The 23,065-nt window shown below is 45.2% G+C and overlaps 3 protein-coding genes across 7 annotated transcripts in view; 1 reads left to right on the top strand and 2 right to left on the bottom strand.

Annotated features, from left to right (window-relative positions):
• Positions 1 to 11,650, top strand: part of FAF2 (Fas associated factor family member 2) — a 32,014-nt gene extending 20,364 nt beyond the window's left edge. For both annotated transcript variants that reach the window (XM_081184957.1, XM_081184956.1), the window contains 10 exons: positions 1,458 to 1,526; positions 2,139 to 2,273; positions 2,915 to 2,991; positions 3,512 to 3,650; positions 4,190 to 4,275; positions 4,367 to 4,458; positions 6,708 to 6,885; positions 8,410 to 8,581; positions 9,961 to 10,104; positions 10,867 to 11,650. In XM_081184957.1, coding sequence (XP_081041083.1) covers positions 1,458 to 1,526; positions 2,139 to 2,273; positions 2,915 to 2,991; positions 3,512 to 3,650; positions 4,190 to 4,275; positions 4,367 to 4,458; positions 6,708 to 6,885; positions 8,410 to 8,581; positions 9,961 to 10,104; positions 10,867 to 11,049 — 1,275 coding nt within the window. In that variant the 3' untranslated portion in view covers positions 11,050 to 11,650. The remainder of the gene's footprint in view (positions 1 to 1,457; positions 1,527 to 2,138; positions 2,274 to 2,914; positions 2,992 to 3,511; positions 3,651 to 4,189; positions 4,276 to 4,366; positions 4,459 to 6,707; positions 6,886 to 8,409; positions 8,582 to 9,960; positions 10,105 to 10,866) is intronic.
• Positions 1 to 23,065, bottom strand: part of KIAA1191 — a 282,731-nt gene that overhangs the window by 62,879 nt on the left and 196,787 nt on the right. The window lies entirely within an intron of this gene.
• RNF44 (ring finger protein 44) overlaps positions 17,170 to 23,065 on the bottom strand; it is a 62,600-nt gene continuing 56,704 nt past the window's right edge. For 3 of the 4 annotated variants that reach the window (XM_081184959.1, XM_081184960.1, XM_081184961.1), the window contains exons 10-11: positions 22,299 to 22,398; positions 17,170 to 19,989 (exon numbers count right to left, since the gene is read on the bottom strand). In XM_081184959.1, the coding sequence (XP_081041085.1) occupies positions 19,927 to 19,989; positions 22,299 to 22,398 (163 nt within the window). In that variant the 3' untranslated portion in view covers positions 17,170 to 19,926. The remainder of the gene's footprint in view (positions 19,990 to 22,298; positions 22,399 to 23,065) is intronic. The other variant, XR_014005490.1, reaches the window with a different exon arrangement.

Below are 23,065 nucleotides of genomic sequence, written 5' to 3'. Positions count from 1 at the left end.
TGTCCCCATCTGTTGTAATGGTGGCTCTGAGGAAGAAAGCTTACAAGACACGACAACTGCATTATGTTACACCTATAGGGAGAAAAGGGGGTTTTAAAGAGGGATTCTTGCTAAATTGTATATAGTTTGAAATGCCCAACCCCCCTATTGAGACCTGTATGAAAACACTGTTGTGTAGAGTTTGTTTTGTCACATAAAGCTGCTACAGTCCTTTATATACTTTTGAACAGAGAAAATTCTGGCATCCAATTTTACTGCATATTGCAGCAGTTCTAGCTGTATGAGAGTGCAAATGAGCTTTTGAACTTCGTAGATTGGTAAGCAGCAGTACCATTTTAAGCACACTGAAAAGGTCAACTGTCAGTCTAGAAATGTGAAGAAGCAGTAGGTACACATGCCCATTCAGGAATATGTTTCAGAAAGGCATTTAAATTAGTTGATTTTTTAGGGAAGGAGCATTGTAAATCCTGTTCCGAGGCTTATTTGTGAGACTTGTTCTGTCAGTGTTGTGAGAGGAAGAATTACGCTCTTCTAAGTATTATGCTGCTAACTAGGAATGTTATAAGGAATTATCTCTGAAGAACTAATTAGGCAATAATTCACTGCTTTGCAGAGCAAAGCTTGTTACTTCACATGTCCAGCACAATTGAAGGTTGAGCAAAGATGAAACAAGACCAGGAATACCAGCCTAACTAGCCGAGTGGAATGCTACAGCCTGAGGGCTTCTGTTGAATTATTTCTGTGTGCCTGCATGCATTCTGTTAGTGCAGTGTGGCATTACATATAGTGGCAATATATCCTTGGTTGAAAGCATACCTACTGTTATTCTGACGATAAATGTAGGAACTCACGTCTGCAAAGAGCAGATTGGAGATGAATCACAATTTGGACAGAGAATGCTAATAAATTAAAAGCTCAAAATAAACTAGAAAAAGAAGTGCTAATGAAAAGAAGTAAAGTGTTTAATCACAGTGCTGTAACTCTAGTCGGACTGTTCTTTAGAAATAAGAGAGCTCAGAGAGGTGAAGGCAAAATCAGAATAATTTTATTCTATTGATTGATTGCACTTATATCCCACCTTTATCTCCAATGAGTTCGAAGTGGTGTACATGGCTCTTGCCTCCGTTATTTAATCCCCGCAACAACCCGATGAGGTAGTTTAGGCTGAGAGGCAGTGACTAGCTCAGGGTCACCCAATGAGCTTTGTGGCAGAGCCGGAATTTGAATCCTGGTTTCTCAGGTTCTAGTGTGACCAGCTGTCTTGTGGAAAGAGAATCTCAAGACTCACAAAGTTTGATGTTTGCTCCTTTTGTGAGGCAGTTTGTTTACAAATGCCTTGTTGAATTCTGATTTCCGAATGGAAGTGGCTTAAATGAGAAACAAAATAAAATTTGATTCAAGGACTGTATTGTTTATTGTTTTGACTTAAGTTCTTCCACCCCATTTCTTGCCCCCAGGACCTGACTGGCATAGAGTCCATGGACCAGTGCCGTCATACACTGGAACAACACAACTGGAACATAGAGGTACTGTCTCACTTGGGGCTTGCTTGCTTGTTGCACTTGTTGCTTACCAACAGTAGATGGTATCCAGTGCTTTTTCTCCTCTGACAAAAGGCTCTTTGATCCAATATGCTTCTGTGGCACTTCCCACTATCCCTCTGAAGCAGGGGTGTGGGTGGTTGGGGAAGGTGGATATACAAAAGTTCCTTCCCCATTCAACTAATGGAAGCCTCTGGTCCAGTACTTCAGTCAGGCCAAAGTCAGAGCCACCCCTGAAAAGACCCCTTCTTTTGTTACCATCCTCTGCACCACCCTTGCAGAGGGCACACAAAGACTTTGGATGAACAATGGGGATCCAGATTCTGCACACACAAAAATCGAATTCTGCAGCCTCTACTGATATTGATTATATAAAATTAGCATTTTCCCTAATTTGAATAAATCCGTATTTTTATTTTTTGCTCTGTGGAATTCTGATGACCAGGGGATGATGCAAAGAGCTCAGCAAAGCTGTATTCCTGACTACAGTATTAGATATCTTAGTCATCCTTTTATTTTTTGTCTATATACTTTCTAAAAGAATTTTTTGTGCGATAGATAAAATATGCTAAGCAGTCCTTGTTACTCCCTCCATAGGCAGCTGTTCAGGACCGATTGAATGAGCAAGAGGGTGTCCCAAGTGTCTTCAATCCACCACCTTCTAGACCGCTACAGGTCAACACTGCTGACCACAGGATCTACAGCTATGTTGTTTCAAGGCCGCAACCAAGGGCAAGTTCTATAACTGAGATTAGCTTAACTAGGGAAGCATGTGTTCTCTGTGGTCAGTTCTATGAAACAATAAAGCACCTACAGTGTTACCTCTGGATGCAAATGGGATCCGTTCCAGAGCCTTGTTCACATCCTGAGCAGAACGCGATTCGCCGCTTCTGTGCATGAGTGTGACGTCATTTTGAGTGTCTGCGCATGCGCAAACGGCGAAACCCAGAAGTAACCCATTCCGTTACTTCCGGGTCGCGGCGGAACGCAACCTGAAAACGCTCAACCTGAAGCGTCTTTAACCCGAGGTATGACTGTACAAGGAAAATACTTTCCTGCAGGTTTTCTTGGTAATGGAGAGCACAGATGTTACCTTGAATGGGGACCTATTTTCTATAAGAGGCTGTGTGGTTACTTTTGTTGTCCTGTTGTAAAAACAAAAAGCAGAACAGCAAAGGAAGATGATACTTAAAAGCCAAACATTTGGTAATTATTTCAGACCAAGGTAAAGTTCGCAAACTGGAACACTACTTCTGGTTTTGTGGAGTTCATAAACCGAATAGTTCATAAACAGAGCTGTTTGTAAACCAGGGTACCACTGTACTTCAAAGGAATGGCGTGATAAGGACCTAACTTTCTCTTTGTCATTTCAGGGCTTGTTAGGTTGGGGTTACTATTTGATAATGCTTCCATTCCGATTTACATATTACACATTACTTGATATATTTAGGTAAGTGCACACCTGTTTATGTTTGCATATTGAGTTTATTGAGTTTGCATGTTGAGTTTATTGCTTTATTCTGAAGTTTGCCGCTACTCCTTAGTTAAGGTAATATTCTATGGCAGATGTGGGCAGGAGACTAGATACTGGTTTACTTGTAGATTAGTGGCCAATTTCTGAAGGCCCACTTTGTAGTTCTCAGGCATTGATTAGGTCATTTATTTGTTTCTAGTCATTAGATGATTGCAAAACAAAGTTTAGCAATATAAAATAAAGACAAGTTAGCACTGGAAATCTTGCAAACTTGCTGGGCTATGGAAATCTTGGTATAGTCTAACAATGTTTACTTGGAATATCACAATTTTGGCATGGTTGGTTTTTGTTAAGAAATCTTTAATATGGGTTTTGTGTTGTAAATACAGGTGACAGAAACATAAATAAACAAATGTAAAACTGAAATATCCCACTCGTGTTCTGAAGGTGCTAGAATAACCAGTAGCTGATATTTCAATTTTATACTCTTTCCTAGGTTTGCTTTGCGTTTCATACGCCCTGATCCTCGTAGTCGGGTCACTGACCCTGTTGGTGATATTGTTTCATTTATTCATATGTTTGAAGAAAAATTTGGAAGAATACATCCTGTTTTCTACCAGGGAACATACAGTCAGGTTGGTACAAGAGGATGTCACGAGAGTTACGTGGTGTTGTCCTGTCTTGAAGTGGAGATTCTTGGAAGAGTAATCTTGAGTTATCCCTTGAGGCAAAATGTTGCAGACATAGATTGTAGGTAATATAAAATAGTAACCCGAGATATTTAATTGGAAGTTACGTTTTGTTAACTGTTACCTATGTTACAATGTATTGGAAATGGAATCACTCTGCTAATACAGTAACTTCAGTTTTTCAATGCGTGGTTCTAGTAGTGCTAATAATTAGAGCAGTCTGCCTTGGGTGAAGAGCATATCAAAGACTCACTACTTTGTCTAGCACAGCACAGCTGAAGAAGGAAAGCAAGAGCACAGCCACAGAGCTCCTTATCCAATGAGGAAGGTTTGCTGTGCATGATTTGGCAAAAAAATTAGCACAGTTATAGTCTTTGTGTACATGCTATGATCTGATGACCTGGCACTACTTTTGTCACTTGGGCACAGTGCCAAATTGTCCAGATTTCATCTCTCTAAAACATCCTTATGTTTCTTCTCTCAAGGCACTGAATGATGCAAAGAGGGAGCTACGCTTCCTCCTTGTTTACCTTCATGGTGATGACCATCAAGACACTGATGAATTCTGTCGGTAGGTTACTTCAGATTTTTTTTATTATAAATGGTGGTGTGAGTTCTGGGTGCGATTTCACGTGAGTTAATCTTGTATCCTCTCCAAACAGCAACACCCTTTGTGCACCTGAAGTGATCGCCCTCATAAATACAAGGATGCTTTTCTGGGCTTGTTCCACAAATAAACCAGAAGGATATAGAGGTACGTGTTTTGATTACAACTCTGCCTTAATGTAACATTTTATAAACACTTGCAGCCCAGTCCTAAGCATGTTTACTTAAGAGTTACGGCCCACTCTAATCAGTGGTGCTTCCTCTAGAGTAAGTATGCATTGGATTGCAGCCTTGAACTGCAATCTTACATGATGAAAAGAAATGCTTTTGAACTGGTGGGATATAGTCAAACAAATGTGTTTAGGATCAGGTTGTCAAAATAAGCTGTTGTGTCTGTTTGGTATTTTATTCTGCCCCGTTTTACTATATGGGAAACAAACCATCTACATGAAACAGCTAGGAGGGATTTGCGGATGCCAGTCATCAATATGCTGGAGCCACCCAACTCTACAATGCTCACATGTGAGTTGCATGTCACTCACATGTTGAAACAGGAGCAGGGCCACATTGTTGGATCTGCCCCCAAAGTTGCATTCCTAGACTATCAACATCTTCAGTGTCTGTACAGAGAGTGGAGGAGGAGCCCTTGCGTTATAAAAGATGGAAGTGCTGTTGCTTATTAGGAAATGAGTGTTGATTATGGAATAGAAATACAGCCAGTCTGAGGCACTCCCATTGAAGAATTGGATTTGTGGCCTGGGTGTGGTGCTGGATGCTCAGGTGGCAGTTGTGGCCAGGAATGCTTTAAGTGGATTAGCCTGATGTTGCAGCTATGCTTGTTTTGGAGAAGGCTGATCTGGCTACTTCACACACAGGATTTAATCATAGGGAGTTTGGATTACTCCAGCATACTTCACTTGGAGCTGCCTTTGCTGAGTGCTGAGAAACAACAGCAGAATGCTTTAGTGCATAGTGTTAACTGAGGCAAGTGACTAAAACCATGGAGCTCCACTGCGTTGGCTGCTAGTTTGTTTTCAAGTCCATTTCAAAGTGCTGGTTGCTACTTTTAAAAGTCATGTGGATCTTTCCTGGTCACTTGAATCTGGGTTAGCCTTGCTCTGTGTACCTATACTGACTGAAGTATTGCTGGTTGAAAGGGACACAGGGCTTTCTTTGTCAGGCCACCCAGACTCTGGAAATCCCTGTCTTGGGCGACTTGTATGACACTTTTGATGATAGTACAACATTGATAATAACCATAATGTTTTGTAGAATGTTTTGAATTATAACTGAATTGTTTCCCTTCTAAAACGCTGATGTTTTGATTATTTTTGTACTGATTTTAATTATTCCATTATATATTCCTGCATTGCAGGGAGCTCTGGTTGGCAGCACCCATGTGAAACCAGTACTAGTGGGGCTTGCATTTGGCATCAAATTTAAAAGGTGCAGATACAAGCTCCACATGCCAAGCAACCAGAAATGCATTTTAAGCCTCAGGATTCTTCCTTTGCACCCCACATCTGCTTCCCGGTGCCATATATATGTAATTGGGTATGGGACAGGTGGGCATGCCTTGAAGAAAATGGCCTCATATGCCAAATTAGGACCCCTACTAGCCCCGATTGGGCCTGTAAGCTGGAGGTTCCCTGCTGCTGTTACATTAACTTTGTGTCTTAGTTTAATGAGAAACTGGACAGGTAACATGCCATAGTGTGTGGAGGTTCATGGGCGGAAAACTGTTGAATTCTAATTATTCAGTCTGATTTCCCCAATTTCTCATTGGGATGACTCCCTCCTCCCTGCTTGTGAATGCGTTTTCATTTACTAAAGTCAGAACTATTGAGACCATTGCCTTAAGGTTCTGAAGGCTGCCCTGAATTATGATCACTTTCTATGATATTTTCTCTAGTGCCTCCTTCCTGAATTTTGAAAAGGGGTTTCCTTTTGTCTGGTGACCATTAAAAACATAGGTTTTCTGTGAAGGTTGTGTATATGCCTTTGATACCAGATCTCCAGTGTGAATTTGCTGTTGGACTAGAACCCCAAATGTCGAGAACTGAAGGCCACTTCCTCTTAAAAGTGTAGAAGAACTGTAGAAGCTGAAAGTTGGAATAGTCTTCATGTTGCATTAGGGAGAGGACTACAGCTCAGTGGCAGAGCACATGATTTCCCTCTGGAAGGTCCCAAATTGAATCCCTGATGCCTGGAGATACAAAGATCTATGATAGCAGGGCTTAGAAAGACAATTTACAAAACCATAGAATGTCACTTCCAGAGTAGACAATAGTGGGCTAGATAAATAGTATGATGGAGTTTAATGCAGCTTCATCTCTTTGTAAATGCCCTATATGGTAAGATTGCAAATGCTGACCATATTGTATGCATTTGTCTTAGTGTCACAAGCTTTGCGTGAGAACACCTACCCATTCCTGGCAATGATCATGCTGAAAGATCGTAGAATGACCGTAGTTGGGAGGTTAGAAGGACTCATCCAACCTGATGACCTCATTAACCAGCTGACATTCATCATGGATGCCAACCAGACATACTTGGTATCTGAGCGCCTGGAAAGGTACTAGGTCAAAAACAAGAGATGCCATCTCCACTCTCCACCTTACAGTACTTAATTAAATCTGTGATTACCTTTTCTGTGGGAAAACTACCAACTGCTCAACCTGACTTAATTATCTGGGCATAGAGTAAAAGAGAAGAAAAATATATATCCTGTAAATTGTAGCTATCTGTTTAATTATATGACTCGTGTTCATATATGTTGCTGGCAGATTGCTAATGTAGGCTCTAACAGATTGAGATAGATTGCAGGCTTTCAGCAATAGTGTGTTAGTGTTGGAATGGGAAGAGATAGCCTCTAGTTCTTAACTCTAGTTGGCATACTGCTGATTTCTGACACCAGGTTGCTTTGTCACTAAGAAGAAGTGGACTGCTGATGCTGTTCACAGGGAGAGAAGGCTGTCTTCTTAGAGATACTAGCCGTGGGGTATTTTTTCCAGATTCTTGCTTGCGTCTCAAAGCACCTTAAGATTCAAACATCGTAGGTCAGCATGGGCAAGGGCCCAGTAGAGGTCCACAAGTAGAGGCGCTTGCTGCTCTTTGCTGCTGCCACCTACTTACTCCACTGAGCCAGCAAATGGAACAGGAGGAGCATAAGCTGTTTGATGGAGAGGGCAAGCAGGAAACTGGTAGAAGCTGCTGCTGCTGCTACTACTTGGTACAGTGGTGCCTCGCAAGACGAAATTAATTCGTTCCGCAAGTTTTTCCTTCTTGCGAGTTTTTCGTCTTGCGAAGCACGGTTTCCCATAGGAATGCATTGAAAATCAATTAATGCGTTCCTATGGAAACCGCTTGCCAGGCTGGCGGTGCGGAGAAGGGCTTTTCTCCCCACCGCAAGCCTTCAGGACAGGTACGGGAACAGAGGGGAAGGGGTGCAGCGCTTCTCCTCTGTTCCCAGGGCTTGCGGTGGGAGGAGGGTTTTTCCTCCCCACCGCCAACATTCAGAACAGCATTCTGAATGTTGGCGGTGGGAAGGAAAACCCTCCTCCCACCCCAAGTCTTCAGGACAGCCATCCGAAGGCTGGCGCGGGGAGAAGGGCTTTTCTCCCCACCGCCAGCCTTTGGAGGAGCCTTCCGAAGGCTGGCGTGGGGAGAAGGGCTTTCCGCCCCACCGCCAGCCTTCGGAGGAGGTCCGAGGACAGTGGGGAAGAAGCGCTGCGCTTCCCCGCTGTCCCGGAGATTTCCCTATGGGCTTTCGTCTTGCGAAGGAAGCCCATAGGGAAATTCGTTTTGCAAAGCGCCTCCAAAACGGAAAACCCTTTCGTCTAGCGGGTTTTCCGTCTTGCGAGGCGTTCGTCTTGCGGGGCACCACTGTATCAAGAAGGAAAAGGAGCAGCAGCAGCAGCTGCTGTTCCCACATGCGAATAAGAAAAGGCTGCAATGCCTAGTCGTAATGCAGAACCACTGGGACAACCCTCCTAGTTAGAAATACATCTTTCCCCTAGTAAAAATCTGAAATTTCTTCAGGTGTTGTTGTAGCAGTTCTTGTCAGGTTGGCACTAATACATTTCCCCTTTTATCTTAGAGAAGAGAGAAACCAAACTCAGGTCCTTAGACAACAACAAGATGAGGCATACCTGGCTTCATTACGGGCTGATCAGGAGAAAGACCGCAAGAAAAAGGAAGAGCGGGAAAAGAAGAAGAGGAAGGAGGAGGAGGTGCAGCAGCAGAAGCTAGCAGAGGAGAGACGGCGGCGGGTGAGAATTGAATGTGTCAATAGCAGTGAATCACAGGTCTCAGGTGCAATTTTCATAAGAAGAATAGATGCCTCAGCTATGAATGCAGGTGGGAATGACTGGCTCTTGTAGACAGCCTTATATTACTGCAAATTTAGTACTGGCACTTTGGAAATGGGAGCAGTTACTAGTTTGTGCAGGACCACTCCTAGTTGGTTAGCCTGCATTTCATAGTACAGTATGAGCCAGGATTCAGATCCTGTAAATTAATCCATTAAAATTCTGATCAGCGAACAGTAGTTTATTTTAGAGAATTCAGATCATGTCACACATAATGTTTCTCTCTCCCCCCGCCCCATTAATACAGTTTATTTATACAGTGGTACCTCAAGTTACAAATGCTTCAGGTTACAAACTCCGCTAACCTGGAAGAGTTACCTCGAGTTGAGGACTTTGCCCCAGGATGAGAACAGAAATCTTGTTCCAGTGGCACAACGGCAGCAAGAGGCCCCATTAGCGAAAGCACACCTCTACTTAAGAACAGTTTCAGGTTAAGAACGGACCTCCAGAACAAATTAAGTTTGTAACTAGAAGTACCACTGTATTTATTTACAAGTAGCACGGTTACTTGCAGAATAAAGCAACAATGTTTAGTTGCCAGATCCATTTACTAGTTTCCATTCTCTTGATGGTTATAATTCAGATCACTTTTTCGTGTGCCTGCATTAGAGTATGAGATTTCAAGTAAGTCTCCCTCTTCTAGAAGTTTCCCATTAACACATATTGTTCTATTTGAAAGATAAATTATTTTAGAATACGTGCAAAAACAAATGTTTTAATAGGAATAAACTTTGTGTAGAGTTATCAGTTGAAGCTCATTACAGGCACCATTGGGTGGGAGGATGCCCTATATTCGTATTTTCATAATAGGCTTTCCATCATCCCAGGATGCAGTTCTTCACAATTCCCTTCCTTTGGACCAAGGCACCAGAAACAAGTGTACATACTACACATTCTGCTGGAAGACTGATAAAGCTTTGGGTATAGCCTAGTTAGTCCCAACAGAGAGCATCACTCAGCAAGAGTTCAAATGAGTAGTGATTTCTTGAGTGAACTTTTTGACTCCAAATGAATGCCCTAACTGGCTGGGTTAGGCCTACTGATGAACGCTCCACACCTTCCCGCAAACCTTATAAAGGCTCTTGCTGGAATTCTACATACTGGAATATGACTTGGCAATCTAATTTTGAGGCCCATTTGAGATGAGGCGACAGTAACTATTGATATGCTTAGTTCCATTGACTGCTGCTGTGCTGATCTAGTGGCTACAGCTTTATTTGGATTTTGTCTTACTTTTGGAGCTGCTGCCATTTATTCATATTTCCATTTTATCCCTGAAGACTCTGCAGGAGGAGAAGGAACGGAAATCGGAATGCCTACCACCAGAGCCGCATCCTGATGACCCAGAAAGTGTCAAGATCGTCTTCAAAATGCCCAATGACTCCAGGGTGGAGAGGCGATTCCATTTTACACAGTCTTTAGCAGTAAGGATGGGGCAAAATTTTGTGGCTGAGAATTATTTGAGAAGCAGAAATTGAGCTCTGAATCTGCTTTAGCAGCTGGCGATTCATACAGATAAAGGGGAGACCCAGTATGCAGAAGTGGAGGAATGGTGGAGCTGAGCAATGCAGTAATATCCTTACCATTTTTGCAAAGCCTCTTATCTTAACCAATGGTCTACCCTTAAAGAAATACACCCTGGGTGACTCACTTTGCTTTCTAACTTATTAGGGATTCTAATCTGGATCTCCCACATGGAGACTAGGCTCTCTCTCTCTCTGTTGCATCATGCAGGCCCTTAGGAAGGAGTGGGTTGAACCCAGTGTGTCCCTTCCATGAATATAAGGACTCCTTCAATTCACGCAAGACACTGAGATCCAGTGGAGGCTCCCGCTGGAGGAAAGAGGGTGGAGATATTTCTAGTTACCCCTTCCCCCTATAGGCTCCAGCACCTCCCACACTGTTTATCTCCTCCACATTTCCTTCAGCATGAGTGTTCCATGAAAAGTTCTGCTCTTGGGAACAGTGGATATATGAGGAAACTTACTGCTCAAGTAAGATTTTATACAAATTAGGTACATTGTGATTGCATGGAGGCCCCTCTAAGATGATCATGAAAAAATGGCCATCTTACTGGTTATTCTTTCCATAAACACAGAAGAGTGTTGCAGTGTGAGGATCTGCTTTCTGCTCTCAGTTGCAAGGCATTCGGTCATTTGGTGAATAACTGTCTACTACCCCCTTAGGTGATCCATGACTTCCTATTCTCTTTGAAAGAGAGCCCGGAGAAGTTCCAGATTGAGGCCAACTTCCCTCGCCGTGTCCTGCCCTGCCTTCCGACAGAGGAGTGGCCCAACCCACCCACGCTGCAAGAAGCTGGACTCAGCCACACGGAAGTTCTCTTTGTGCAGGACCTCACGGACGATTGACATTTTCCCAAAATACAGAGATGGAAAGAGAAATTCCTACTATAATACAATATTTTTTTTAAAAGACTGCTGCGTACACATGAGGGATCAGAGACTCTGTGGCCTGGGCCAGCCACGCCGTATGTCTGCACTGGCGGGAGAAACTGCACACTCACGCACACGCAACCCCTTTTACATCCAGAGGGCCGATGGGAGGGGCCACGGTTTGCCCTCCCGAGAGAGGGGGAGAAACGGCAGCTCTTGGTAAATATTGCTTTTATTGGAAATAATATACCCCAACATTCTGACATTAGAACACCCGACGTTTTGCTGCTTGTGACAGCTAAAGGACACCGTACCTGTGGGCCAGGTTGTCTTCTGCCCAGGTGGGGGAGGGACGGGCAGAGGGTCTTTTTTTCCCTTCCAGCTTCTCACTCTGTATAAATCTCTTAAATATTTCTTTTGCTTTGTAATGACCAAAGGAGAACGGGGGTAACAGTGGTTTTTGGTTTATTTTGTTTTATAAGGAGCTGGTTGACATTCTTAACCACAGGGGTTCTTCTCCAGGGTTGTTAGCCTGCGTAGTGTAATAAACTCTGCCTCTAGTGTGCCTGTGCTAACACCTCTGACTGTCAAGTGTCTTACTGGCCCAGATGATGGCCTGACCTAACCTGTGCGCATACAGCTTTAGTAGCGAAATTCCCTTGGGTCATGTTTCAGCAGCAATCGGGACTCGATACTGCCTTCCGCACAGCATCTTAGGCTTGCCTTGGCTCACTCTGGAGGAGTGTGTGTGACTGTGCCAGTGAGGGATATGTCTCTTGCAATAGCCACATGAGGTAACTGCAGCAGCGAAGGGAAGGCAGACAGAAAAGTTGAGCTAACTTAAAGGACTGCAGACATTTTTGTTGAGCCAAGGTTGTCATTTTGTCAGTGTTAATGGGGATGGTATCTGCCTGCCTTAAGGACACTGCAAGTGTTAAACGATGAGTTGTGTGTTGCAGCTAGAACCCACAGAGCTCTGAAAGGCAGCCTGCAGATTTTACAGATGCAGGCCTCTCTTAATATCTGCAGCTGTTGCCTGTATTAAGGCAGATTCAGTCTTGTTGCCCCTTAGTGCAATGGGATGTTCATGAGGTCAGGAAAGCTGCCTTCTGAAGTCTTTCCAGCTAACAGGGAGTCTCTCAGTTGTGTAATTTTCTTAGGCGTATGGAAGTTGAGAGCACAGACTTGCTCATGGAACTCGCTGGGCTCTTTTCTGTTTCCTTGTGATGGAGGAGCCTCCACTTGCTACTGTATATACTGCAGAAAATATTGCCTCCTGCGAATGAGCATCATTTGGAATCCGAGCTGGACTCATGAAATACAGTATTACTCTTATTTGCCAGACTTAGCTTCCCTTCTCTTTTTTTGACTGGGTCAGAAGCAGAAGAATACTAATTTTTCTGTCCTCCTTACTATATGAATCAAGAAAACTGAGTTAAGTAAGGATTATAAAAGGGAGATGAAAAGAACACAGTCTTTCTGTGGGAATACAGGTTCAAGGTGAACCTTGTGTGTGCTCTGTTCTTACACATATTTTTCCATAGGTATTGGTTCATCTGATGGTATTCCCTGCCTAAAGAATTCTCGCTACTCCCAAAAATTCAGATAATTTCTCAGCTATTGGCTTTATGCCTTAAAGTGGTTAGCATGTAAAATTCTTTGCTAGGACAGACTGAAGCATAGCCCTGGCCCTCTTCTCTAGAGCATCTGAATGCCTTTTGGGCCTTTATCATAAAGAGAAAGCACAGCAGTGAGTGTGGATTGATGCCATTTTCCGCAGAAAGCAAAAACTTCAGAATACTTTCACACCCCATAATAAATGATGTGCATAACTTACCCCAACCCCTACGTTATTTGTGAATCTTGCAGTTGCTCAATTCATATTAAACATGCTGCATTGCATAACTTAATACTAATTACTTATCTAATTAGCAAAATTAGAGCATGAGCAAATATGATTTGGGGGAAAGGCAAATCATCTGCCAGATGTTCTAGTGGGCACTAGTGTTAAAAGATGTGGTTTGCACTGAAAATTTACAGCTTTTACACTAGTATTGCTTTTTGCCAAACTAGAACAAGTTAATACTGCTAAAGTGAATGCAGGATGTAAAGGTTAGGTAGGTTCATTTTGGTTTGACCACTTGCTATTTTCTAATAGAAAGCTTCCAGCCCACACACACTCTAAGCAAGGGAAGAAAATCAAGTCACAGTTCAGTAAAGACTCTTGCGATACAAGAGTTTTTTGAATGTGCAAATATGGGTGATCCAACAAGCATCGTATCACATAAGCAAGTGTGACACCGTGTAGGTGGGCAGGAGATGCAAATCCTACTGAGCTGGCAGTGATCTTGGGAGTTAGAGTGAATGGCTCAATCAAAAATTGACCCAGTGGACAGCAAATGCAAGACCTGCCACTGATAGTGCATCTGATTTACAATGCAGCAGGTAGGGTTGGGAAAGACTCTGGCCCAGAGGGTTGCTTCCAATCAGTGTAGACAATTATGACTTGGTGTAAGGCTGCTTTTTGTGTTCCCTAAAACAGACCTATGCTATATTCTGCCTTCATGGTCAGTATTCCATGGTATACCAATTGCTGGGAATCTCAGTTGAGTCTGCTGGCGTCAGGCCAATGCCCCATCTAGCCTTATATCCTGCTCTTACAGTGGCCAATCAGATGTCTGTGGAGAAACCCATGAGCAGGACGAGAGCACACTCCCAGCCTGCAGTTTCCAGTCAAAAGCATTACTGCCTCTGTCCATGGTGGGAGAACATCGCCATTGTTGCAAGTAGCCCTTGATAGCTTAATCCATAATTTGTCTAAACCTTTCTTTAAAGCCACCCCAAGTTGCTGGCCATCCCTGCCTCCTGTGGGAGTGAGTTCCAGAGTTTTAACTGTGCAGAAACCCTTCCTTTTATCTGTCCTGAATCTTCCAATATTCAGCTTCATTGGTTGTCCACAAGTTCTAGTGTTACGAACAATGGAGAAAAAACATTTTCTCTAGCCACCACCTCCAGTTATTTGGGGTTTGAGTGAAACATGGAGAGTCCTTAATGTAGCATGTTTAGCTTTAAAAACAAAACTGAATAGTAGATCAACTGGTTGCACTCTGTTTCCCACAATGGCTAAGCAGACGTCTCCATAAAGTCTACAAGGAGACATATGCTCTGAATCTGGAGGTCTCCAAAAGCAGTAATCACTACTTAACCACTGGTAGACCTCTCTGTGAATTTGTCCAAACATCAGTCATGCTTTTTTTAAAAAAACAACAACACAAGTGCTAACCATGATATTTAACAAACCACTGACACACTGAAAGCAAATCTGCAAACTACCATGGGCATTGGAAAACGCTTACTTTGTTTGCTGAGAGCAAGTTGCTCCAGGTATCACTGGTGGCAGAGTAGACAGTATATTTTTAAAATGCTAACATTCCACTTCTTAGCTTGGGCTTGGTTCCTTGTGTCATGGAGCTGCAGCAGATAGGAACCACAACCCACACATCATAGATGCTGCATTAGTTGAAAGCAAGGGGTGACACTACCCACATCAATCACCGAGAAGCTGGTGGGAATGCTAAACATGCTGCAACTTAAAAAGGTTGTGCCATTGTTCCATAACCAAAATTAAGATGGATGCTGAAGTTAATGTTTCAGGGGCACAGTAACTTCCCTGAAGCTGGCGAGGGAAAATTCATATGCCTTCATAGCACATTCACTTTTTTATATTTTACTGTGGCACTGATAAGAGCATAAAGCAAATTAACGCAGATTTTCTTTACAGCATTTTATCATTGTGACGACTTTTTGAAGAGAATGTGAGCTGGGGTCTAGGCCATGGCTCTTTTGGATGTGGGAAACTGCATTTCAAACCATTGCTCCATTCTACGAAGTCTCCCATCCTAACTCAGTTCAAAAGCTGGGGGTGAGGATGCCATTCGTAGCTCCTTGGAGGAGGGTCAGGATACCTCTAATACTACTATTAGAAGACAAACAACCACCACCACCTTCCTGAGAGCACTGCCTCCACCAAGAGAAGAGACTGGCCTGCCCTCGTTGGTATACATCATACATTTATTAGTGAATATCCCTCTCAAAATCAGCCACAACATTAAAAAAAATAATGATTGCACTACTTGGTCAAGCAGAACTAGCAACTTTCATTTTAAAAAAAGTACAAATCTGTTAAAAATTTCAATCAGTATAATACACATATATATAATACAACATACTAGTTATGTTAAATGCTACAAACCAATATGATTCCAATGGAATGGAAAAAAAACAAACACTTTTTTAGAGATTTAAGAACCTTTTTTCTTCTCTATATATTAGCCTTTTTTCAAATACATACATGGGAAAAATGAGGTAACTGTAAAATGTGCAAGTAACAGAGCAAAAAAAAATTATATATATATATTTATAATATATATATAATATATATATATATAAACTTTCTAACACAGAACAAATGCCCTGGTGCCCTACAGGGAGGCTCCTCTCCTTGTAGGGTGAAGCTGAGCTATCCCTCTGGAGGGCACGGGACTGGTAAAAAAGAACAGTAAACAGTCCACTATCCCACCACAGGAAATCATTGGTAAACAGTGGCATCTACAGCGCAATCAGCAATCACAAACATCCTAAATAAATGTTTTAGTAATTTTTTTGTTGTTTTTTGTTTTAAAATGATAATTTTTAGCTGCTCATTGGAATAAATTCTGCAGCACACGAGCTTGTGAGCTTTCGAGTCGCCACCAGAAGAACCGTAAGGCTTTTCTACCCTCCCCAACCCCAAGTCATCTTTCTGGGGGGCGCGGGGGGGGGGACCAGAGATAGCAGGGGGGGAGGAGAAGAGAGCGTTTTTAAAACAGATGGGCACCGGCACTATTCTGATTGGCTATAAATATAGAAACACCTGTGGTTTTTATATACAGTAAAGACCTTTGGTTATTTGTGTCACGTGAAATAAGTTGTTATTGTTTTTCCTTCTTTAAAAAAGCTGTGAAACGAGGAGAAAGGCTGGGGCTAGGGGGGGGAAAGCGGAGGAGGTGGGTCTGACACAAGGCACTGGCTTGACATGTGAGGGAGAGGGGAGAACTGAGTGGTCACAGAAGGACAGGTACTCAAAAGGGGCTGCTGGTGTCTGTGCAGTTTTATATGGCAAGTGGCCCATTCCTTTGTGTGTGCGCACGCAGGCGCATGGGCCGAGACCTGGCTTAGATGTCCAACTGTGGCTATTCTAACCCTCTGGAAAAGTGGGCTGAGAAGGAAGAGATTTAAATTATTTGACCTGATCCAAATGACTTCGCCGTTTTAACCTGCATTATCAGCCAAAGTGCAAAGAAGGGGCTGAGCCAGGTGGGGACTTAAAAAACATTCAATTCATCAGAAATCCAGGTGATTAAAAAGAAAGCTCCGGCCTGCCCAGAGCTCAACAGGTTCCTAACGGACTGGTCTACCTGCAGGCTAGTTGCTCCTGCCAAAACAAGAGATTGCTACCCAGCTGTAGTTAAGCAGAACATGCACCTTGCTACATCCTGTCTGTGTGGCTCGGCGTCTTTCTGCAGGACTTTGAAGATCATCCCTGGACTGGTAACGGAATAAAAGGTCCACGAGACAAAACAAAAGCAGGTTCCCAGGTCCCCAACCTCCTAGCTCCCCAGAGGACTTCCTGAATTCAAGTGGCGCAAGAACTCCAGCATCTGGGGTGGGGGTGGGGTGGGGGGAGAGATTAGCTGTAAGCACCAATGGCAAAAGGCCTGGTGGCCCCAGCTACACCTAAAAAGACTTTCCCCTGCTTCAGAGGTAAGTATTGCTGAGAGCCAGTGGGCTCAGGAAAACAACAACAACGCAGACAGCTAGACTGCTCCTGCCCACTGTTTTAAGAGAGGCTACTTCCCCTCTCCAGCCACCATCTGAGCTCGGAGCACCCCACAGAAAAGAGCCAGGTTGGAAGAATCTAGCTTTCCTTCACAAACGCTGCTCCAAGGTTGGCCCAGACCAATCTGAATAATGGGCCCATGGTTTGTTCCACCCGCTCCGCTCATGAGTGCCCCTCCGGCATTTGTGTGGCTGGGAGAATGGGATTTTGTTTGGGGGGGGGGTGTTAGTTTTGTGGGAAGAGGCTCCAGTTTATGTATAAAGGCCCTGGGATGCTGGATGAGCAGGAAAAGCATGGCCCGCTCTCATCTGCTGCCATCCATTCCAAAAGGGGGTTGGGTACATGCCAGACCTCAGCTGGCAATTAAAGGCAGCAGGAATCAATGAATCCAGCTGGGGAGAAGATGGAGAATATGCAGGGGGAAAAGAGAGCTCCACCTTGTGGACGGTGGAGGAAGTTGAATTCTGATGGAGCCACACTGCCAGACACATCCCACTAGCTGATACAGGGACAAGGTTCATGTGCCGGGAAAAGATGCAGAGAGGAAAGGGGGCGATGGCACAGCAAGGAGCATGTCAGCGGGTGCAACTTCACCCACCTCTGCAGCACCATGAAAGAGAAGATGCACCTAACGAAACCCTCTCCTTTCTGAGGCCGCTACTAACCGCTCCCCCCACCGCCTGCCAACACTGACCCTTGCAAGCCTACCTCGAGGTTCAGTCCTGTGTGTGCCCCCCCTCCCACAGCTGCCTCCTCCTGGCCCAACCAGGTTTCAAACCCATCTCTAATCTGGAGGGGGTGGGGAAGGGGAGGGAGAAATGCCCTGAAAAGCGTTGACGGTCCTTGTGAGGCGTTGCGGACATGTGCAGTACAGTGCATGGCAGTAATCAGCTGAGCACAAAGAACTCCCTCTTTAACCCCCCCACCCCATCACCCCCACAGCTGGCTAGAGAGTTAGCCAATACCAAGTTCCAAGCTGGTCATAACATGCATGCATAATTTGTGAACATTTACATTAGGTTTCATCGTCCTCTCCGAGTCCTTCTTGCCAGGCATCCGAACACAAACCAACTACATGGCGAGGGCTTCTCTCTCTCTCTCTCTCTCTCTCTCGGCTCCATGGTATAATCATGCAAAACAACTTTTATTTTTTTTAAGATATATTTTTTTAAACGATCACAGGTTTCTGTAACAGGGTGGCAGGTCGGTTGCTTTCTTGCTTCAAACCAGCAGGTGCTTTTTTTTTTAGGTAGGATTAGTGTGTGTGTGCACGCACGCACGCAACACACGCACACACGTGTACAGAGAGACAGGAAGGCACACAACTCGCATGTATGCTCGTCATGGCGAAACAGCCCACCCCACCCCACGGTGCCTGACCCAGAGCACAAGCATCAGGCCATGCAGGGGGGAAAACAACACTCCGTTGGGGGTGGCAGTAGGAGGGCCAAACTTCACTTGGGGTCCCCGGAAGGGGGGGGGAAGGGGGAAGGAGGAGAGAGAAATGGTCGAGCGAGTGGAAAAGGGAATGGAAACGTCTGCCTGGTCCTACGCAGAAAGGAAAGAAAGCTGATGCAGCAGTGCATCTTGGAGGGAGGAGCGGTTTTCGCCAGATGGGCTTTTCTCCATGATAGCTAGTGCAAGGGTAGACAACAACAAGATTAATAAATAATTCCCCATCTGCTCGCTGCCCAGGATCCTACTGCAGAGAGCTTCGCAGCGGCCCCGGCAGCTTTCAGGGGCTTAGCCTGGGGTCAGCACAGAAAAGCGGGCAGGATTTACAGTGGGACTAAAGGCTTCTGCTTCAGTCGGCTGAGCATCTCCCTCTTCCCTGCAGAAGGAAAACAGGGAGAGAGGGAGGCAGAGAAACACACGTGCCCTCCCCTGAGATATGGGGGAAACAGTGGCACAAACCTGATTTGTATTTTTAGGAAAGGGGGGGCTGGATTTCATGGAGATGGGTGCTGAGAAAGAAAGGGGACCCCAAGGAAAACAACTGAGCTGCAGAAGGGAAGAGAAGTAATTGTCAGCTCTAGCTAGAGAACATTATTCTGAAGACGGGCCTTGCAAAGAGAGCCTCCACCTTACAGATGTATGAAGCAGAGCCAGCTGCTTCACCACGAGGATTCTCACTCACTCAACTCACGCTTTCCTCCACGTCTTCTGAGGGGGAAATGGGTCTCCACACGCCCCTCTACAATGAGAAGGGGAGCTGAGTGGGATGGGATATTGCTGGGCCTTGCGCAGGCCTGTTTTGCTCCACCATCACCACCCTGCTACGGAGCCCTGAATGCCGCCCAGCATCCCTGGCATGTAGGAAGGGCAAGATGGTGTGTGTGTGTGTGTGTGTGTGTGTGTAAGGAAAAGCCAGAAGAGGCAGCCCTGGGCCATGATTTGTGTGTGGGCAACCTCAAATGGTTCCGGGAAGGCTTTGGGCCGCCCCTCATCAGTGCTGCAACCAACCACTTCCACTGCCTGCCACGCGACAACACTGTGCTTTGGGGGGCAAGTGGTTGGGGGGTGGGACTGAAGCAGGCACTTCCTCCCCCGTCTTTGAGCTGCTCGGCTTCTGAAGGCCCCGATCTGGTGGCGCCAGAAGTGGGGGTGGGTGGGAGGGGGACTAAAAATACCTGGGTCAGACAGCCACAACAAAACCAAAACAAGGAAAGGAGAACCAAAATGAAAGGAATGCAAGAACACCTGGAGAGTAAAATGGCGCAAGGATGGAGTCTCTTTGGAGTGCGGAGCACATGGGGAGGCCTCCCCCTAGCGAAGCGTGACACCGCGGAGCTGGCTCTGCCACCAGGCCCAGTCCATGCCACGGAGGGGTAAGGGTAGGGGGGTGTCATACATTGCTTATATTCTCACCACATCCCAGGAGAGTCCCCAGAGGCTTAAGCATACAGGCTGGGCCAAGCCCCTGGGCCAAGGTCCGTATCCTGGAGTGAATTTGTGCAGCAGTGCGTTGACGAGCCTCACTCAGCCTCCCGGTGCACTTCTGAGGCGTCTGCCCGGCAGATTGGGCATGTGCGGTTTGCCTGCAATGACCAATGGCAGGATCAGGAAAGAGGGACGTGGCTTTAAGGTCAACCACACCCACTAGGAAACGTTTCTGCTTAAACAATCAGCAGCAGCAGCAGCAGCCTGTATCCACTTATCTGTTGCTCGTTGTAGGTTTGGCACTCTCTCCTAAACTAATGAACAACTAATGTTCAAGGTGAACAGCTAATGAATGAAGGAATGGACTTCTCAAGGTATCAAGCGGCACTGGACAAGGACAAGAAACTGGGCTCTATCTCGGGCACAGGTGGGGAACCATTTTGGGCCCCACGAACCACATGCCTTCATGAGCAACCTTCCAAGGGCCACATGCCAGCCGTGGGCCAGGCACAAGTGGCCAGAGAAACAGATGCAATTCTCACCTTTGTACAGCAGGCTACATTCTGGCCTCCCAAAACTCAGGTATTCCTACACAGATCTCTCCATCCAGGATGACAAGAGGCATTATCCTAATGCAAGGATGCATTCCAACCAGGCAAAAAGCACCTGCGCAGCAGGGCTGGCGAGAGAGGGCGTGGTCAAAGGGGGAATCATGAGGGCTGGTTGGCTGAATTTGGCCCCACAAATCTGAGGTTCCCCACCCCTGATCTAGGGGAACAAGGTAGTTAAGAGCAAACCTCCTCTTCCAGAAGCCCTCCAGTCCAAACCTTTCCTTCTGACATAATTTCCTTTGGATCAGAAGCTAGGTAAAAAGCAGGCGGCTGACGGCAGGAATAAACAGGAAGGTTTCAAAACAGAGACAAGATATGGAGTGCTCCTAGGATTTGCACTGAGACCAATGTTACTTAATTTGTTCATGAATAATCTGGATTCAGCTGAGAAATAAAGTGGCCAAGTTTGTGCTTGACAACAGATTATTTAAGATGGTGGAAGCCCATAAACTCCCAATAAAATTATGAATGAGATTCAATATAAGTAAAGTCAAGTAATGGCGGTGGTATGGCCACATTTGGAATACTATACACCACTTTGGTCACTCATTCTCAAAAAGGGTCTCATAGGGCTGCAAAAGGTGAGAAGTTAACAAGTGAAATTTACAGAATTGCGCAGCCACAAGATGTGGCAGTGGCCCACGTGACTTCAAGAGGGCACAGGACAAAATTAATGGGAAATAAGTATATCAATGGCTAATTACGTGTGATGGTTCAACAGAATCTCTAGGCGTGCCTCTGAATACTAAGGGAAAGAAAAAGAAATAAGGCACTTTCTTTTGCACCCCATTTGAGGGCTTTCTAGGGCTATCCGGCAGACCACTGCTGGAAACAGAATGCTAAACTCAAAGGACCCACTGTCTGATCCACTAGACCTTTTCTTAAGTTTAAGGCCCTGCATACCTGAAGGAGCGCCTTCACCCCCATCATTCAGCCTGGACACCAAGGTCCAGCTCTGAGGGCCTTCTGACAGCTCCCTCACGATGAGAAGTGAAGTTACAGAGAACCAGGCAGAGGGACTTCTCGGAAGTGGCACCCACCCTCTGGAATATCCTCCCATCAGAAGTCAAGGAGATAACTATATAACTTTCAGAAGACTTCTGAAGGCAGCACTGTATCAGGAGGTTTTAAGTGTCTGATGCTTCATTATGTTTTTATATGAGTTTGGAAGCCGCTCAGATGCGTGGGGTATTAATAATAAAATTATTATTATTATTATTATTATTATTATTATTATTATTATTATTATTATTATTGATCTTTCCCACTCCCATATTTAAATTAGGATTCTGAGTCACCTTACAAGTGCACAAAAATCATTGAACAGTCATTGCATTTGTACATAATAAAAGCCAGAGTCTCTACTTAAAGGATTTGCCTGCAATTTACCCACAATGTTGAATGAAGATTAGAGGCAGTGGTTGAATCCCAGATTTCACTCCTGCTGAAAGAAGGGGGCGGAGGTGACTTTTTCCAAGTCACTCTTCCCCCTGCATGCCCTCCAGAAAAACTGCTCCAGAGGGGTGTGAAACTCCTTCAGAACAGCAGGGGAGACTTCCATGGCCAGGAAGAACCCTGTCGCTCCTGCAAAGTCTCATCCCGCACCAAGCCGCCTTCCCCTTCACGGTGCAGTTGCAATCAACAGCCAGTAGAGAGCGCTGTCAAAGCTGATTCCAAAGCTCTGGGTCTCTTAGATCGCTTGCACAAAGGCCCATTCCCCCCTGTATGCCCGCCCCCCACTTGATGATTATGCACTTCCGAATATGCTCCTTGCCGATTAAGCCGCAGCATCCCGGACAGAATAATCTTTTAATGCAATGGTTCCCCAGTGATAGAGCAAGAGCAGCAGATGTTACCTTTAACCATTTGTCGATGCACTTAGCGTGGAACTCGTGGTTGCAGGGCAGAACTCGCAGCAGCTGCCTGACTTCGAAGTCGCTGAAGCACACAACACACCTGGGGAAGGGAGGGAGAAGGACCCAGTCAGTGCAGTGTCAGAAGAATGACAAAGGAGCAGCACACCAGTCCACGGTCTTCAAGCACCGCATGGTCCAGTTTCCCCACAGGGGCAAGATTATCTGCAGGCCCATAGGAAGCTGCCTCATGCTGAGTCAGATCTACAGTGATGGGCAGATGCTGTCCAGGGTTTCAGGCAGGATTCTCTCCCAGACCCACCTGGAGATGCTGAGGACCCACGACCGTCTGTCTAGGAAGCAGAGGCTCTGCCACTGAGCTTCAGACCTCCCAGTCTTTGGGAGTAGTGTCTCCCACTGTTTCCAGCAGAATCTTATTTAGGTGCCCAATACATACTTCCAGGTGACACTGCATGATCATGCTAGGAAAAGGATTTCAGCGCTCAACTCGATTGTACATATCAGTAAGGGTTGTTGCCTTCCCCTGACAATTCACAGATCTGCTCGGGTACAATCTGAACTCACTCCTCAAGAAGCCCTTCTATTCCTAAAGGTGGGCAGATGTACTGCCCCTTCAAAAGCAGACAAAAAAACACACCAAAAAACACCAATGACTGGGTGAGAGTTCAGTTCCTCCTCACCTTCAGCTGCATATTATTATGAGTAGTAGTATACCGCCCTTCGAGTTCCAGAAAAACATCTACTTCTGC

The sequence above is a fragment of the Podarcis bocagei genome (assembly GCF_964188305.1).
Source record: "Podarcis bocagei genome assembly, chromosome: 2".
Classification (NCBI taxonomy): domain Eukaryota; kingdom Metazoa; phylum Chordata; class Lepidosauria; order Squamata; family Lacertidae; genus Podarcis; species Podarcis bocagei.
This window is presented reverse-complemented; position numbering and strand designations above follow the sequence as displayed.